The following is a 17511-nucleotide window of genomic DNA, read 5'->3' as shown; positions in this document are numbered from 1 at the left end:
TTAAAGAGATTGTTATATTCAATTCGCTTTTTAAAACGGCATGTATTTGCATTCTCCCAAACTCCCAGAGATTTTGATTAGCCCCTCCCTGTTAAATCATCACTATATTATTGAAAGAGAAGACAACTATTCAAAGGCCAGTTGGAGGCAGCCCATAGGAAGAAAGTGATTATGGGAAACTGGAAAAGGATCAGCAGAGGGGATTATAAAAAAAATAGGTCAAATGCAAATTTGGAGACATTGTCCTTAAAAGAGTATAGGTACTCAATCTGAGAGTGTGTTCCTTCTCTTTTTTCTTTCTTATTTTTTGCAAAATCTCAGGCAGAGTCAAGTATTTCCATCACAGTGAAACCTTTAATAATTGATATCTTTTGTGAAGATAAATTCAGAATTATTTCAACAAGAGGCATGTAGGTGTGAACCTTCATGAGAAGTTATTTTTATACTGATTAATGGATCCTTTCATTGGAGATGTCTATGATGCATGAGGTAGCTCTAGTCCATTAAATTTTTATGCCTAGAACTAAATACATTTCATACTGAAGCCCCACATCATCCCTTGTCCTAGAAGAAAACCTAAGGTTCTTTAAAGACTATAAAACTGCTAATATTACTTTTCTCTTTACAAACATATCAGGCTGTAACAAATGCTGTGTTGGGTTAATTGGGTTGATGAAGACAAACTACTTAGAGAAGCACATTATTAAAATATTTATTTATAATCTCCGTTTTCATACTCAGAATTTCAGTCTTCTTTCCAAACCAAATTCAGCTCTGCCTTGGAGCTTGATGTGACCCTTCAGGGAATGCTAAAATATCAGAGTTGGATAGGATATTACAGAAAACAGTTTAGCCCAACTCTGTAATCATATAGGTAAAGAAATGAAGGTATTTCATGATTAAACATCTTTGAGAACAATGTGAATTGAGACGTAAGGTGAATATTCTCTTAGAGTGAGCTCAGTCTTGGAGGCAATACATTTAACGTAAATATGTAAACTTATACTTGTAAGGATATAGGGTGTACAGACATTTACACATACATTATACAATTTTATCTTCATTGCAATTCTGTTAGATACAGCAGATATTAGATCCCTTTTTGCGAAGAGCACGTGGCCAGGGCTTGCACATGAAAGGCAAAAAATGGGGCAAGGAAGAGTGGTTGGCAGTGGAGAGTAATGTATTTTATTTTATTGAGAAAAGCAGAGGGTTCAGATACAAAACCTCAATTCAAATCCCAAGTCAGTTTTGATTCAAATGCACATTAACAGAAAACATTTTATGATACAGTATGCTAGTTTAGTTCTTGAAAAGCATCCTCTGAAGGGGATTTAGGATTTAGGGATTTTTGTGAAAGTGACACCTGTGAAAGGAAAAGGAAGCAGGGTTGGTCAGGGGGAGCTGTCAGATCACAATGCAGACTTGCTAAAATCTCTATAGCCCAATTGGAAATCAGAGCAAAAATTGCCTGAGGAGTGTCACATTGAGTGGACATGGCTAGGCTATTGTACTATCACCTTTCTCAGTCACTTACTGAGGCCCTGAAAAAATCCTAATCTCAGCTAAAATGCTGCAGGAAAACTATAAAAACCTAGCTGAGGGAGGCTGCCGGCTAACCGCGCTCCTGACACACTCTCCTTTGAAGGGAGATCTGAATGACACATCTCTACATCTGCCAGACATGGGGAAATGCTCATGGTTGTATATTAAATAAAAAAAGGGAGATTACCTACCTCTACATGTAGTGTGAGCTCAATTGTGTACCTAATAACTGATAATAAAAAAATCATGTGTCAAACATTGTGTTAAATGCTTTACATTATTCAATTCACTCCTCACAGCTCTATGAGACTGATATTAATATTAACTTCACTTTACAGGAAAAAAAAAAAAAAAACCCTCAGCTCAAGAGGTTAAGAAACACGTTCCAAATGTAGGAAGAGGCCGTCAGCCTGAAAACATTGGTTTGCTTTGCTGTGCTAGTCTTTGTTCTATCTAGTTTATGAAGGTATTATACTTAGGAAAAAGAATGAAGAGAAATAAACACACATAAATGATAAAAGTGATTTTATGGTAGGACTACAGGTTGTTTTTAATAACCTGTTATTTGTTATTTCACTTTATTTTCTAAATATTCTACTATAAAATATTTTGGTTATCTATTGAGGCATAACGAACCACTGCAAACATAGTCCTCTAATACAAAATCATTTTATGATTATCATGGACTCTCAGTTCAGAAATTTAGACAAAACATGGTGGAGATGGCTTGATTCTGTTGCACAATGTTTAGGGCCTTAGCTGAGAAGACATTAATGACTGGCAGTTACTCCATCAGCTGGGAAATGGGATCCTCTGCTTGGCTTTATGTGTCTGGTGCCTGGGCTGGGATGACTATAAGGCTGGTCTCAGCTGGGTCATTTGATTGGAGAACCTTTATATGCTCTGTACCCTTTCCAAGTGGCCTGGTCTTCCTTACTGCATGGCTGCCTTAAATTGATCAAACTTCTTATATGGTAGCTTAGAGCTTCAAGAGCAAGTTTCCAGAAAACAAGAAGGAAGCTATGTGGCTTTCTATGGTCCAGCCTGGGAAGAAACATAGCTCACTTCTGTCATATTCCTTGGTCTCAATCCACCCAGATGCAAGGAGAAGGGACACAGATTTCACATCTAAATGGGAAGATTGTAAATGAATGCTTGCTATTTTTTCATTCTTCCAGAGGACATATTTCCAAAATAATAAGAAAGTAAATTTTAGACATTAAACAGTCCCAGTTTTAGTTTTTATTCTGCAGTAGAATGAACAAAAACCTAGTGGGGTTTGTGTGTGTGTGTGTGTGTGTGTGTATTTTTCTTAATTTATGTAATTTGTTGGTAGAGAATCTTAGTTCTCTCTGACACTAATAGTTACTTTTCCTGGTTTCTTTTATAACAACATTCACTGAGCTAGCAACAGGCAAGATAGTAGATGCAGTAGAGTTTTATGCATAAGACAAAGTTGGAGTTGATACCACTACAAAAAGTTTTCATCCATTTACATAAATCTTCAGAGGTCTGTAGTACCCCCAATTCTATTCTCCTTAAGGAGACAGCTGGACCGATTTTTTTGTCCAAACTTCATTCTTCCACATAAGGAGTTTCCTTTGTTAAAAATAATTATTGTACACATGAATGCATTATAGATCCTCATTTACCCCACACTTCAGAAGGCCTCTGTGTGTCCCACTGAATAATAATGATGTAAATCTGGCTGAGCAGGAAAACCTCAGTTTCCTGGAATACCATTCTCAAGGCAAGTTTTAAGTCTTTCATTTAAAAAAGATTTGCCCTCACATAGGTTTTATATATTGCAAAGTGCAAGCCATGTGAGATTAGCTTTATAATACTTAGAATTTGCCTAATGTTTTTATTTTCTATGAATTTCCTTTTCAGGAGCTATAAATTACTCCATTAAGAAACATTATTCCTGTGGAGTAGGGGAGATATATTCAGGACCTGTCAGTTAAATACAACAAAGTACAATAAAAATTCATCCTCTCAACTTTTCCCTTGAGATTCGAACCAGGGAAACTATGGAAAGTCAAAATGAAGCATGAATCTTGTAGTCAAACAGACCTGAGTTTGTATCTAGCTCTAAAACTTACAAATTATTTAAAGTTCTGCCATTATTTAAATTCTTGAGCCTGACTGTCATCAACATAAAGTAAGGGTTAATAATATTTTCTTCAGAAGAAAATTGTGACTCTTGAAAGAGATGATGTAGGTAAAACATTGTACATGATACTTAGCCCATAGTAAACAATTTTAAAGTAGCGATGATTTTTTTTATATTTTAGCATATTTTGGTAAGATGAGAGTTCTATTTTTATAGTGTTTAATAAAAACATATTTAAATCAACCAGAGGTCACTTTGAGAAATCCAACCAAAATACAAAAGTATAATTTAGTACTTTTAACTTTTGATCTCATCATTTGCCTATTCTGAAGGAATCATACATACTTTCTCTTAAACTACACAAATTCTGGCTAGATAAGAAAAAAATAAAGACAGTTGAGGAAAAGATGAATATGTTTATAAGAATCTGCCTGATAGATAAATATCTCATATGCTCCATGATTTTCATATAATTTATTTTAATTTAGCCTAGTGTGGTGCTTGCCATAAGGTAGGTATTCATTAATATTTGTTGAAGTAGAATATCCATCTTTTACTGATTTGTATGAGTTCTTCATGTATTTAATATACCAACCACTTGTCAGTTTTATATGTTGTGAATATTTCTCCAATTTGTCATTTATCTTATAATATTGTGTTTTTCTAATACTTCCATGTTTTCAAAAATTTTTATTTCCTTTTATTTAAAAATGATTTTATGCTTGAAATACCTTCCTTACCTCCCTGCATTTAAATGCCTGTTCATCTGCAGGGAAAAATATTTAGGTGACGTCTTCCCATTTTTCTCAGAGATTGTGCATGTCTTTAGCCCTCACCATTTAAAGTTAAAAAGTTATTGGTGAGGTGGGAGTAAATTCCTGTCAATTCTTTTTTTCCGGAGATGGTAGAACTAGTGGACATTTCCTAATTTCCAGTACTGATTCAGAATTTTCTTATGTCTTATTCCTTTGATTATATACATCACTAACTTGTGAAGCAGAAGTGAAGTGTGGTGAGGAGGTCAAGGGAAAGGAGAAAGAAGAGCTAGATGATGGAGTCAAATCAATAATCTTTTTGAGGAGTTTCCACTTATACTGATCCCTAGACTTCCATGTCCAGTGATAATGAGTTTATTGAGCATTGTTTTGCCAGATACCTTTTAAGCACTTTATATGCATTGTCACATCAGTTGTGGGTATAGTGTTTACATGTGTATCAAATAAGGTGGATACATTTATTATCCTTTTTTTATAACCAAGGAAATTAGTGCAAAGGGGTTATATAACTTGCCCTAGATTACACAGTCATTAGCAGAGCTAGAATTCTAATTAGGAGCCTAATTCTAGTAACCACAATCTCCTTTTTCCTTTTTACCAGCTGTACCTGCCACATATGGAAGTTCCTGAGCCAGGGGTCAAATGTGAGTTACAGCCATGACCTACATCACAACCACAGCAGTGTCAAATCTGAGCCACATCTGTGACCTATGCTGCAGCTTGTGATGACACCAGATCCTTAACACACTGAGCAAGGCAAGGGATGGAACCCACAACCTCATAGAGACAATGTCAGTTCCTTAACCTGCTGAGCCACAACAGAAATCCTAGTACCCACAATCTTAACCCTGCGTTTTAAGTATCTCAAACTTAACATGTGAAAAACAAAAGGTTTTATTTCTACCTCAGAAACTACATTTTCCTGATTCTTCTATCAGTTATTCTCTTGCTATATATTGCACTTGTAAGAAATTTGAACACCCAATACAATGGCACGCAAAGCCCTGCAAAGTCAGATGCCTTTGACCTTATCTCTAATTAAAAAACACCTATAATCAACACTGGCCTTAAACACACTTAGCTTATTTCTACCTTAGGATTGTTGCACTAGTTACTCCCTGCCCTTTAATGTCAGTTCTCAAAATCATGACTTGAATTTTCCCTTTTTGATATTTTCCATTTATTGCAAAATTCACCTACTTTTTCAGTGGAGTTTTCCCTGACTACTCAATTTAAAGAAGCTATTTTATCATTTGTCATATTCATTTTATAGCCATTGGTACATTATGACACTGCTGCAGGCCCACACCACAGCCATAGTGACAGGGGATCCAAGCTGTGTCTGAGACCTACACCACAGCTCATGGCAATGCTGGACCCTTAACCCACTGAGCAATGCCAGGGATCAGACCTGCATCCTCATAGATACTAGTTGGGTTCATAACCCTCAGAGCCACAACGGGAACTCCCCGCATTTTCTTACTAGTTTATTTTCTCTCTTTCCTCTCACATCTATACATAGTAAAAAATATAAGCTCCATGAAAGCAGGGGTTTAAGTGTTTTACTCACTGCATTGTCCCACTGCTCAATGTTTCAACACATATGATATGAGCATATTTATATATTCAAGAAGTATTTATTGAGTATATGAAAGGTTTATTGAAAGGAGAATAAGCTGGTCAAAACTGTATGTGAGAAAATTTATCTGGTATAGAGGATGGACTGCAATGAAAAAAGGCTGAGTCAAGGATATAGGAGGCTATGTAAAGTGGAAGATGATATCAGAAATAAGGAGAAATGTGAGAAGTACTAGTGAGTTTATACCAGCAGAATTCTGAAACTGACTGAGTTAAAGGGACTCAAGATCATTTGGAATAGGAAAGTGCCATTCAGGGAACTATATCCAATCTCCTAGGACAGACCACGATGGAAAATAATATTTAAAAAATAATGTGTGTGTATGTGTGACTGAATCACTTTGCTCTACAACAGAAATTGGCACAATATAAAGTAAATCAACCATATTTTAATTTTAAAAAAGTGTCATTTATAAGTAAGGAATGCTAGAGATGACAAATCACATTGAGAAAATTATGAGGAATATTAACAAGAGCAATTTTTAATTTTTAATGATTTTATTGGTGGGCAGGATATATGGATTTGGACTTAGCAGAGAAGTCAAAACCAAAAATGAAGTTATCACATTGTGTAATTGCCAAAGGTGGCATTTAGACTGAGAAAATGGGGAGTTCCCTTGTGGCACAGCGGAAACAAATCCCAGTAGGAACCATGAGATTGTGGGTTCGATCCCTGGCCACGCTCAGTAGGTTAAGGATCAGGGTTGCTGTGGCTGTGGCGTAGGCCCATGGCTCTAGCTCGGATTAGACCCCTAGCCTGGGAACCTCCATAAGCCGTGAGTACAGCCCTAAAAAGAAAAAAAAAAAAATGGCTTAGGGCTAACTCCTAAATCACTCAATTTTTGGAGACAGAAACAAAGATGCAAAGGGAAGGAAACCAGAAATATATGGTTTTAGGAGGCAAAAGATATAAGGATTTCAGGAAGAAAGAGATACTCTGTAAAGAGGAGAATAATTGACATTGGATTTGGTAAACAGAGGTTACCTTCTGAGACTGAGGAGGTGATTTCAGGACTGTGGTGAAGTCTTTAGTCTCAGATGATTTCTCTTAATACAAATCAAGAAAGGGGGAGAATAAATACTCATTACTGAGAAGGGATAGTGTCAAAAAAAGATTCAGAGTATAAGGAGTATGGTGAACTCTGTTGGTATTTATGCAAGATTTGGGTGTACATGGCTAGAGATTATTAAAGAAATGAATTCAAAACTGTCATCAGTGAGTGTCAATAACTTTTTCCAGAAACTTTGAAAATAAAGGCAAGGATATAGATAAAATTAACTTAGCTTCAGTGGGAAAATCGTGTGTATTTTTTTTTTTTTTTTTTTTTTTTTTTAGAATGGAGAAAACATAAGTCTCTAGACTGAGCAGAAGGAGCCAGTGGAATAGTAAAGAAAGATGAAATCTTTATTTAACTTTCTTGCTAGAGCAGGTATGCAGAGTGGGGACCTTGGAAACTATAACATTAATTTTTCTACTTGAAGTTCTTTGCCAAAAGTTTTTCAATTTGTTACTTTCTTCTAGACCTTCACTTAGTGTAACAGTATTAAGAAGTCAGACTTTGTTTTTCAGTGGGAGGATTTTCTGAACCAGTAGTCTTTGGAATTATATGTATGTGCATAAATGCAGTGGCCTACCCCAGGAAGACTTGACTTTCTTGCCACGGGTGTGTCTGAGAGATCGATGGTCCAAGTGTTATAGAAGTTGTGCTGTGAATTCTTACTTTAAGGGAGAGTTAAACATGGAGACCTTTCTTTGCATTCCCTTACAAATCTGTGATATAACTCTACATTATTCTTTTGAGTGTTCTGATTTATGAAATGAGCTCTATAATAGTAATTTTTCATCAGATTATGTAGAGAAATATTTAATTTTTAATTTTTTATCAACAACTATTTTTGAAGTCCTACCGTGTGCCAGTATTGAATGCATATGAAAGGTTAATTACATAATAAAAATTCAATGAATGTTAATTTCTATTAATATTATTAAAAAGTTCTGTGTCTCTCCAAGACAAAAACACAATGCAATAATAGTATGAAGAAAGTAAGGATTACTTTGGTCATTGCATAAGTTACTGTAACTTAAATGCTCAAACAGTGCTTCAAATGTTTTCACTAAGTGTGAAAACGTTTTCATGAGTCAAGAAAGGAACTACTGCCTAATTATGTATAGGGCCCATGACACATATGTGTTAAGGAAAAGCAATTATTGAACTACCATGAAATGGTCCACTGCACCCAGTTGCTGGAGAAAACACATTTATTGGAGTGACCTACATGTAAGACTGAGTTGAGCTTGCAAGAGCCTCACCATAGGTAAATGTCTTTTCTGTCTTTCATGGTCAAGTGGTAGAAGATTGATTATAATGGAACAGCCTGTCATTTGTTCCTCCATTTCAACCATCTGAAAGCTGCTGTCTGCTTTCTCATGTGATCTTATATCAGAAATCGTACTTAAGTTTTCTTTGAGCGCCTGAACTGGCTGACAGTCAGGGAATCAATACAGACTGTTGCAGGGTGTTCAAACCTGCTATTAAGAGAAAAGTAAAACTAAAGATGTGTTTCCTTACAGGATAGTGCAGAATTGATCACTTCTCTGCTTCACAGTGGAGCTGACATACAGCAGGTTGGGTATGGCGGCCTCACTGCCCTGCATATTGCTACAATTGCTGGCCACCTGGAGGTAAGTCACACCTTGATCACCTGTGAAAACAAACCTGCCTTTTCGGATTATTGTTTTCAGATGCTGGTTTTCAAGATTCTAGGAGTTGGCTTAATTTTTACCTGCTTGACACACATATTTCTTTTGGAGATCATATTGAGCTATATAAAAATCCTCTTTTGATAGTTCAGTCTATTTTGTAACAGTGTAATCAAACATCAGTTAATATAAAGATAGTTGGATATGCAGAGGCTGTATAGTAGTGATAAATAGCATAGGTTTTAGAGTCAGGCAGCTCTTACCGTACCTTCTGACACCTCTGTTTTCTTCTTTTATAAAATAGAAATAGTGATAGGGCTATTATAATGATTAAGTAGATAATCCATATAAAGCACTTCGTAGATTACTTCATTCAGGGTAAGGACTCAAAGAAAGATTAGTCATTAATTCATTCACTCACACATTATTTGATTTATTAAGCATCTGTTGTATATCAGATACTGTTCTAGTTGCTGAGGTAACAGTAGCAAGTAAAACAAGCAATTTTCTGGAATTTAGTTGTAGAGAACAAGACAGACAATAAGGAAAAAAAAGTATTACATAATGTTATTAGAGTGTACTAGAAAAATAATAAAATGAGGTAAAACAAAAAACAGAATGGAGAAGTGGGCACCATTTAAATAAGCTATGTAATGAAGCTATTTATAGTATATATAACAGCACATGCAAAAGCCCTGAGGCAGAAAATAGCTAAGTGTATTTGAGGGGTAGGAGTGAGCCAGAGTTATTGCTGTGGTATGAACTAGAGGTAGAGTGTAGAAATGATGTTAGCTGATGATAACAAACAAGAACAGACATGTTTTAAAGCCACAGGGGGAACTCTGGATCTTATCTTAAATTTAACTGTTGAAATATTAATTTAATACATGCAAAGCAGTTTAATTTACATTATTTAATTTACTTTGCAAATCTTGAAATAATTTTTATTATCACTGCTATTTAATAGATATAAAACCAATAGATATAAAGTAATTAGTTAGAGATCACAAAGCCATTGAGAAAAAAAGCTGTGTCATTTCCTGTTCATTTTAGTCAAACTCCCATGATTTTCATGCTCTATTGATTGTAGTGACCACATGTAAGCTCAAAAATGTAGTAAATGAGTAAGTATCTATTTCTCCCTTTTGGTCATGTTGCAAGTTAAAGTGTACTTTATTCACTAACACACACACACAACTCTGAACAAATGAAGCTACATATAAAGTCATACATATACCTATAGAATGGGGATAAGTCAGCTCCCTTAAAAAATGTCACTTCAGGGATCTTACATTAATAAATATTAACATATCTCAATGGGAACAAAATAATTTCCTTCACGTTGATATTTCTACCCCTTACTATATAATCTTATTTGCCAGAAGATAAATGTTTTTGATGATATTCATCATAAATATAAGTGAATTTTATTACTTAAAAGGAGAGGGGAAATCCCATTAAAATCACTTAAATATAAATGTTTAAAAGAAAAAAGAAACCATCTGGGGTCAGTGATAAAGTAAATGGAAAGTAAATATGAAGAAGTCTTGGTAGAAGAATTGATGAGGTAGATAGACATTAAGTGAAATATATTGAACCTCTTAATGCCAGGAAAATGAAAGAATATGTTCTGCAAAACAAAATTCTTTTTGTCTAGTGCTAGGCTGATTATATTTGTGAGCGATAGAATTACCACAGGGTCAAAAGCAAGGTGGTTAAGAGCTTGGTCTCATCTTCTATTCAAATAACTGTTCTCTTGTTTTGTAAATCATAGTGTGGAAGAAAGTATCATATCTATTCTACCAGCCTTAGGGAAAAATTGACCAAAATAATTCCAAATTGGTCTCTGTCCTTGTCTTGCGGTTCTCTATGGGTTCTCCAACTTCCTTCATTAGCTGTGCTATAACATTCAATCACTTTTATAGTTAATCATGGATACTACAAAAAACAGGTATATATGCATTAGTCTTTATTCTCTTTATATCTAATGGACTAATTAAGTTTCAGATCAAATAATAAAGGAAAATGGGCCAAAAATCCTGAAAGCATCATATTCAAAATGCAGAACTTTTTTCTTTGAATTATTTCTTTTAAAGCTATTAATTGCAATAAATACCCACTTTTCATATATTTTCCACCACACTCATTCATTCATTTAACATGTATTTTTGAGCCTCTACCTTTTCCTGGTACTGTGCTAGTATATGGGAATGATATAGGAAAATATGACAGAGTTTTCCCCCCCTAAAGACTTTATAATATAGCTAGGCACACAAAATGAATACACAGGAATATTTATATAGGCAACTCAAAAGTAAAATAGCATTATAGTTATAAGTATGGAAGAGGAAAGAATACACAGGAATATTTATATAGGCAACTCAAAAGTAAAATAGCATTATAGTTATAAGTATGGAAGAGGAAAGAGTCAAAGATAAGAGTGGGTTTGATAATTAGAAATATCATTACATACAAGGAATGGCAAAGAAGACAAAATTAGAAGTGTTTGGGCCTCACTGGAATTTGAGATCAAGGTGGAGTAGAATGGTTAGGGAAGAATTTATGAGACAAGGTTGGAAATTGGGCTGAACTTTGAAGAGTAATAAGAACTGAACAGAGAAAAGAAGAGGAATCATGTCTAAAAATGAGAAGGAAAAATAAGCCAAGTACATTTAGGGGAGTGAATAGAATGATAGCATGAAAAGATTGTGGAGAGTCCATGTAACATTTGAATGTTCAAATGGACCAGACTAAGGAAATTGAAAATGGAAGTCCAAGGAATAAAATTTAATTCAATAAGCAATTATTATATTTTATGATGTACAGTCCGCAAAGCTAGATAGTATGTAAAGAGAGGCATAGAAGGCGGAAATTCCCTTTATTTAAAGATGCTTACAGCCAATAGGAATTTTCCAAAGGGAAGTAAGCTATTGAGACTCTTTTGGTAAGAGAAAGATTGGAGATAGGATAGATAATGTATTGAAGAGGAGTTCTTTGACCTCAGTATGGAATCCAGAGTGATGATATGATGATTTAACAGACAAAGATAAAGGATTGGGTAAAGGATTCAATTCTGAGGAAAAATCAGTTATCTCCAGATATGTTAATTTACTGATAACATCCAGATTTTCAAGTGGAAATGTTTGTTAGCTATTTAGTAATATACAACTAGCATTCATTGGAGAAACTGGGACTTAATGTAAGTTTTTGGAAATATTTATGATATTTGAAACCCTAACAGTAGCTGAAAGTTGGCTAAAGACTGAGTCTAAGAGAACATTCACAGAGATTTGAGGAATTATTGAACAGTGAATGAGGAGACAAAGAAAGATTGGTCAGAGTGGGATGAGGAAAACATCCCACTCTGCAGTACATATTGCAGTAAGTATTGCAGTATGTATCAAAATAATTAGGGGTATAAAACATTTCAATAGATGAAACATCCTGGTTATCAAATTGTGCAGAAAGGTTGAGTACAATAGGATAAGATATATATAATAGTATTTACTTACTATACCAAAAACGTAGATGCTTATTCCACTCCTAGCTTTTAGTCTTAGTTAGCTGGCAATGTGGCAGTGGATCAGTGGGAGCTTCCTTTCATTATTAGTCACTTTCTTTTATTGCCCACCTTTTTCTTTGAAACAATAACCGATGCTAAATCTGACAGTCCTCTTTGTCTGCACATATCAAATTCAGACCCTCCATTAGTGTCTCAAGTGTGTGTCCTCCCATAATTGTGAATTCTATTAAACAATCTTACAATAAAATTTGCATTGAGTAGGCAGCTGTCTTCTTCAATAATGGAAGAGAACATGTGCCGCACCTTCCTAGACATACTGGCTGCAATTTGAGACTCAATCTTGGATTTACTTTGCTTTGAAAAGCAGGCAAACATTGCTTATGCCAGATTTCACTACTTCTCCCTGCCTGATTTATCTGTCCATCAACACATATGTGTATACTGCTTGATATAAGGCATAAGATCCTGTCAGCATAAACATAACATTAAACATTATCTCCCCTTTGAGTCCAGGGGGCACATGAGTCATACACTCTCTCAAGCATGGAAGATGAGAAATATTAGCTAACATTTGTCACTTGGTTCTCCTGTGAGAGAGTTACCATTAGATTCAGTTTACCAGTGAGGAAACTGAGGATCACAGAAGTTAAATGACTTCCATAGGACCATGCAGATAATAAACAAATGAGATGAATAGGCCTCAAACATGATTATTGGACTTCAAATCTGTAGTCTTGTAAATAAAATAACAATGACTCCATTTGACTCTTGTGTGTACTGCTAAAACAGGGTCACAGCCATAAGACACAAAACAAATATTCAGAAAACAAAACATGGATATGTTATTATCCAAGGCCCAGATATTGCTACATGCACAATTAACGCAATGTAAATTGATTCAAGTATAATTTTATAAGGTATTTAGTAAATGGACACCAGAACCCATGGAGATACAGTGTATGTCTGTAAGCATTGAACACACACAACACACCTACCCCCTCCATCCACACACACACACACAACACACATACACAAGTGTAAAACACTTTATACTTAGTCAAATATCTCTTTAAAAAGCTGTTACACTTTATATTTCATGCAGTAGTTTCTGCAGTTATCAGGAGACAAATCAATTATCTGCAGCTTTAGACGACTGAATAGCAAACAGAAGAGCATGTCAGGGATGATGTAATATATAATGTATAGGGATTGTGGAGTGTTTAATTTTTCACAGAAATGCATAGTTTCGTATATACTTTATGCAGATGATAGTATCATTTTCATAGTTGAATTTATCTTATTCTATCCCATATTTGAATTGTAAGCACTTATTCAAGCAATGCTTCAGAAATGCTTCCCAGTTATTTTGGAATTTATTTCTGATTTCAAGGAAATGTTGATGTTGTTCCAGTTCATTTTTAACTAAATCATCTGAATGTTACAGGGGAGAGTTCTGTTTACCAAGAGCTTCTGACTCTTATTTCTTTTCAAATGGCTTGAGTTTTCTTCCCAAAGGCACGAAGAAGTGAATGGTTGGAATTTTAAAATGTGGTCTGTCTCTCTCTCTTTAGGGAGAAAATGTTCTCATGAGCTTTACAACTGAAAAGTATCAGATATGCCTCCAATTTATGAGTAGGCAATAATACCTCATGAACTTCATTTAGAATCTGAAAATTGACTTAATCCTCATTTGACATTTTTATCCTCATTTTCCATATGTAAAAAAACAAACAAAACCAAAAACCAAAACCAAAACCAAAAACAAAAAAACAACTGAGGTGCGAAGAAGGTAAGTAACCTGTGCAAGGTGACAGAGCTAATCATTGGTAGAGGGGGTGTTTACATGCTGTCTAGTGTCAGAGCCAACTGTCACTCATGATACTACACTGCCCTCTTCTAATTCAAACAACCACCTTTCAGCTCACCTGACCAGAATTTAAGTTTGGAAATGGTAGATATAACCTTAGAATTTAAATGTCAGGGAATTTCGTGCTCTATTCTCAGCTCTGAATTGTCTCAAAAGCTAAAGCACATGAGGATGTTCTGGTACCTATTTACATGAACGCCATTCTCCTAAGTCTATTTCTTATCTCCGATATTTTTGCATTACATTTTTAACAACTCTGTTGAGATAAAATTCATATGCCATGAAATTTATCCATTTAAAATATAAAATTCAGTGTTTTTTTGGCACATTCACAGAGTTGGGCAATCATCACCATAATCTAATTTTAGAATATTTTTGTCACCCTAAATGGAAACCCAATATCCAATAGCCATCACTTTGTCATACAACAGAACTTGATGAAACATTGTAAATCAACTATAATTTAATAATAATAATAAATAAAAAATTAATTTTAAAAAGCTAAGTAAATCTATACTATGGAATTTTTTCACGAATAAAAGAGAATGAAGTACTGATACATGGTAACTATAGATGAACCCTGAAAATGCCAATGACCTGTGTATGATGTTGTGGTAGGAGGGGTACAATGGACTTAATCATCTTTGGTCATCCATGATTATTCATGCTTATATGTGTACTGGGCAAAAAGGTATTAATTTTATATTTTTATAGTTATTGCCAAAAAAAACTTTCAAAAAGTGGATTTGTTTACATTTTACAGTGTGAATACCTGCTTTTCTTTGCATAAAACAGCAATATTTATTATTCTTTGCCAATTTAAATAACTAATAAAAATCTTGTTAAGTTTTATTTAAAGAATTGAGGGTTTTTTAATTGATGTACTATGGATTCTTTATATTCCTTATCCTAGAGGCTCTTATTTTTATATTAATTTTTTTCCTGATTCAGAAGAGATCTTTATATATAGAGGAATTAAGCTTTGTCATATGTGTTGCAGCCTATGTTATTAGTTTCTTCCTTGATTATTTTTTATATATGTTTTCAAATTTACGAGACCAGAGTTTGTCTTTCACCTTGTGGCCTCTGCTTATTCCTAAGTATTTTATCTTTTTATTAATACAAATAACATTGCATTTTTTTAATTGGTTATAGTTTGTATACAGGAAAATTACTAATTATTGATTTCTAATTTTATAATCATAGAACTTATTAATTTTTCTTATTATTTCTAATAGATTTCTTAGGTAAGGCTTTTGTATATTCCTGGTCGACGATTAAATTTCCTAGATGTTATAATAAATTTGCTTCCTTACAGTAATTAAAATCTTATTTTTCTTTTTCCTAATTGCATTGGCTGATGTTTCTAGACAATTGTAATTCTTCCATTGAATGGTCTTACACTCTCAATGACACAGTTGCTTATAGCGCATTATTCTCTTAGATTGCTACTGAACTTTTTTGCTAATATTTGTAAGTGAGGTTAGACTATGGTTTTCTTTTCTTTTTTATATTATTAGTTTGCTAGATTTTCTATAACAAAATACCACAGACTAGATGGTTTAAATAACAACTTATTTTCTCACAGTCTGGAAGCTAAAAGTTCAAGATTAAGGTATAGGCATGTTTTGTTTGTTCGGTAGCTTCTCTCCTTGGCTTGCAGATGACTGTCCTCTTGCTGTGTGTTCACATGGTTGTATCTCTGTGCATGCGTACCTGGTGCCTCTCTTGCTCTCTGTGTCTTCATCTTCTCATCTTATACTGATACCAGTTACACTGGGTTAGGGAGCCCACTAAATTATGTCTTTAAAGATCCTGTCTCTGATTATGATTACATTCGGAGCTACTGGGGTTTGGGGCTTTAACATATAAATTTGATGAGGTTCAGGAAGAGCCCATTCAGTCCATTACAACTTTTTTTTTTGCACTTTAGAATAAATGTTGTGCTGGATCTGTAAAAAGAGCTAAGAAACTCTCTCCCTGTATGTCTGTCTCCATGTATCTTTCTCTGAGATTCTGGCATGTAAGTCTATGTGATTTCACACTATGCAGCACTGTTACCTTATCTCTAATTTGTCCCCAAATTTTGCAGAGGAATAAGCCCAATATGCACATCATGGGCTACCACAATTCAGGGATAAAAGGCATAGGCAAGAGCCAAATATACCAGTCTATGCACATCAGTATAAATTATTGCTTAAATATCACTCTTGTGAATGCCGTTAATGATTGATTGGTATGCTTATCATCATTCATTGGTGTTAGGTTTATACTTGGGTCTGAGTAGTCATCTGCAGTTCTGTGATGCCAAAGCTTGAGAAAGCTTCATGTCAAATGGTTAAGTCTGAGATAAACAACAGTCTGAAATAACTGAGACCTGATTTAGGAACACTCTATCTTCTGTGGCATTCAAAAGTAGATTTCCCAGAAGCTGAAACCAGAAACCCTGTGCTCCAATTATTGAATGTGTCCTCTGTTACAGAATACTGTTTATTAAAGACAAGAAGGCAGTCTCCTACTGTCTAGGATTTTGGTCTGGAGATTGAGACAAGATCATAGATCATGCATCATAATCAGTAATTTTATGGTCTCAGAAGCAATGCCTTAAGTATGGAGCAATTGTAAGGGTGATGTAAGGGGACGCTAGCTGAGTGTCACTTTTTTTGGCACTCAAGATTCTATCTTTGCCATAGATTCTAGCAACTATTATTAAACCTTAAGTATTACTTTCAGATAAAGTAGAAGAGCATAAACAGGAATGCTTTATAGGCTAATAAAAATGTAAATGAGATGTTCATCAGCTTGCTACCCTGGAAAATGATGAAAGAAACATTACTTGAGAGATTAGATTCAAAGATTATTGCTAATCAAATCAATCCGAATTAAAAAATCCCTCTGTTAGCATTCAGTATTTTTTTTATGATTTGCCTCTCCATGTCAGCCCTTCTATACACTGAATTGATTCCAACAACTTAGGTCCTTCATACAGTAAAAAAGATAGGTAGATAGAGAGATAAAATTATTTTTATATATCATATATCATTTATATATAAATTATGTAATGCAGTGTATCAGCTGGTAGAAAAAATTTCTTTGCTAGGTATTGAGCAGTTGATAAGTAAAAACAATATATTTTGATGCATCTGCATTTAATTTCTTTTCCTATGCCATACTCCCTACCAGGTATTTAAAGGCCGAGTTTTGTTTCATTTTGTTTTGTTTTTGCTTTTTAGGGCTACACCTGTGGCATATGGAGATTCCCAGGCTAGGGGTCAAATCTGAGCTACAGGTGCTGGTCTACGCCACAGCCACAGCAACACAGGATCTGAGCTGCATCTGTGACCTACA

The 17511-nt window shown here is 34.6% G+C and overlaps 1 protein-coding gene across 7 annotated transcripts in view; it reads left to right on the top strand.

The window, feature by feature from the left end:
• Positions 1–17511, top strand: part of LOC102164667 (serine/threonine-protein kinase TNNI3K) — a 279425-nt gene that overhangs the window by 25436 nt on the left and 236478 nt on the right. For all 7 annotated transcript variants that reach the window (XM_021096471.1, XM_021096470.1, XM_021096473.1 and 4 more), the window contains exon 5: positions 8645–8755. In XM_021096471.1, coding sequence (XP_020952130.1) covers positions 8645–8755 — 111 coding nt within the window. The remainder of the gene's footprint in view (positions 1–8644; positions 8756–17511) is intronic.

Source organism: Sus scrofa, chromosome 6, assembly GCF_000003025.6.
Source record: "Sus scrofa isolate TJ Tabasco breed Duroc chromosome 6, Sscrofa11.1, whole genome shotgun sequence".
NCBI classification, from domain to species: domain Eukaryota; kingdom Metazoa; phylum Chordata; class Mammalia; order Artiodactyla; family Suidae; genus Sus; species Sus scrofa.
Note: the sequence above shows the minus strand (reverse complement) of the source record. Positions and strands in the feature narration are given on the sequence as shown.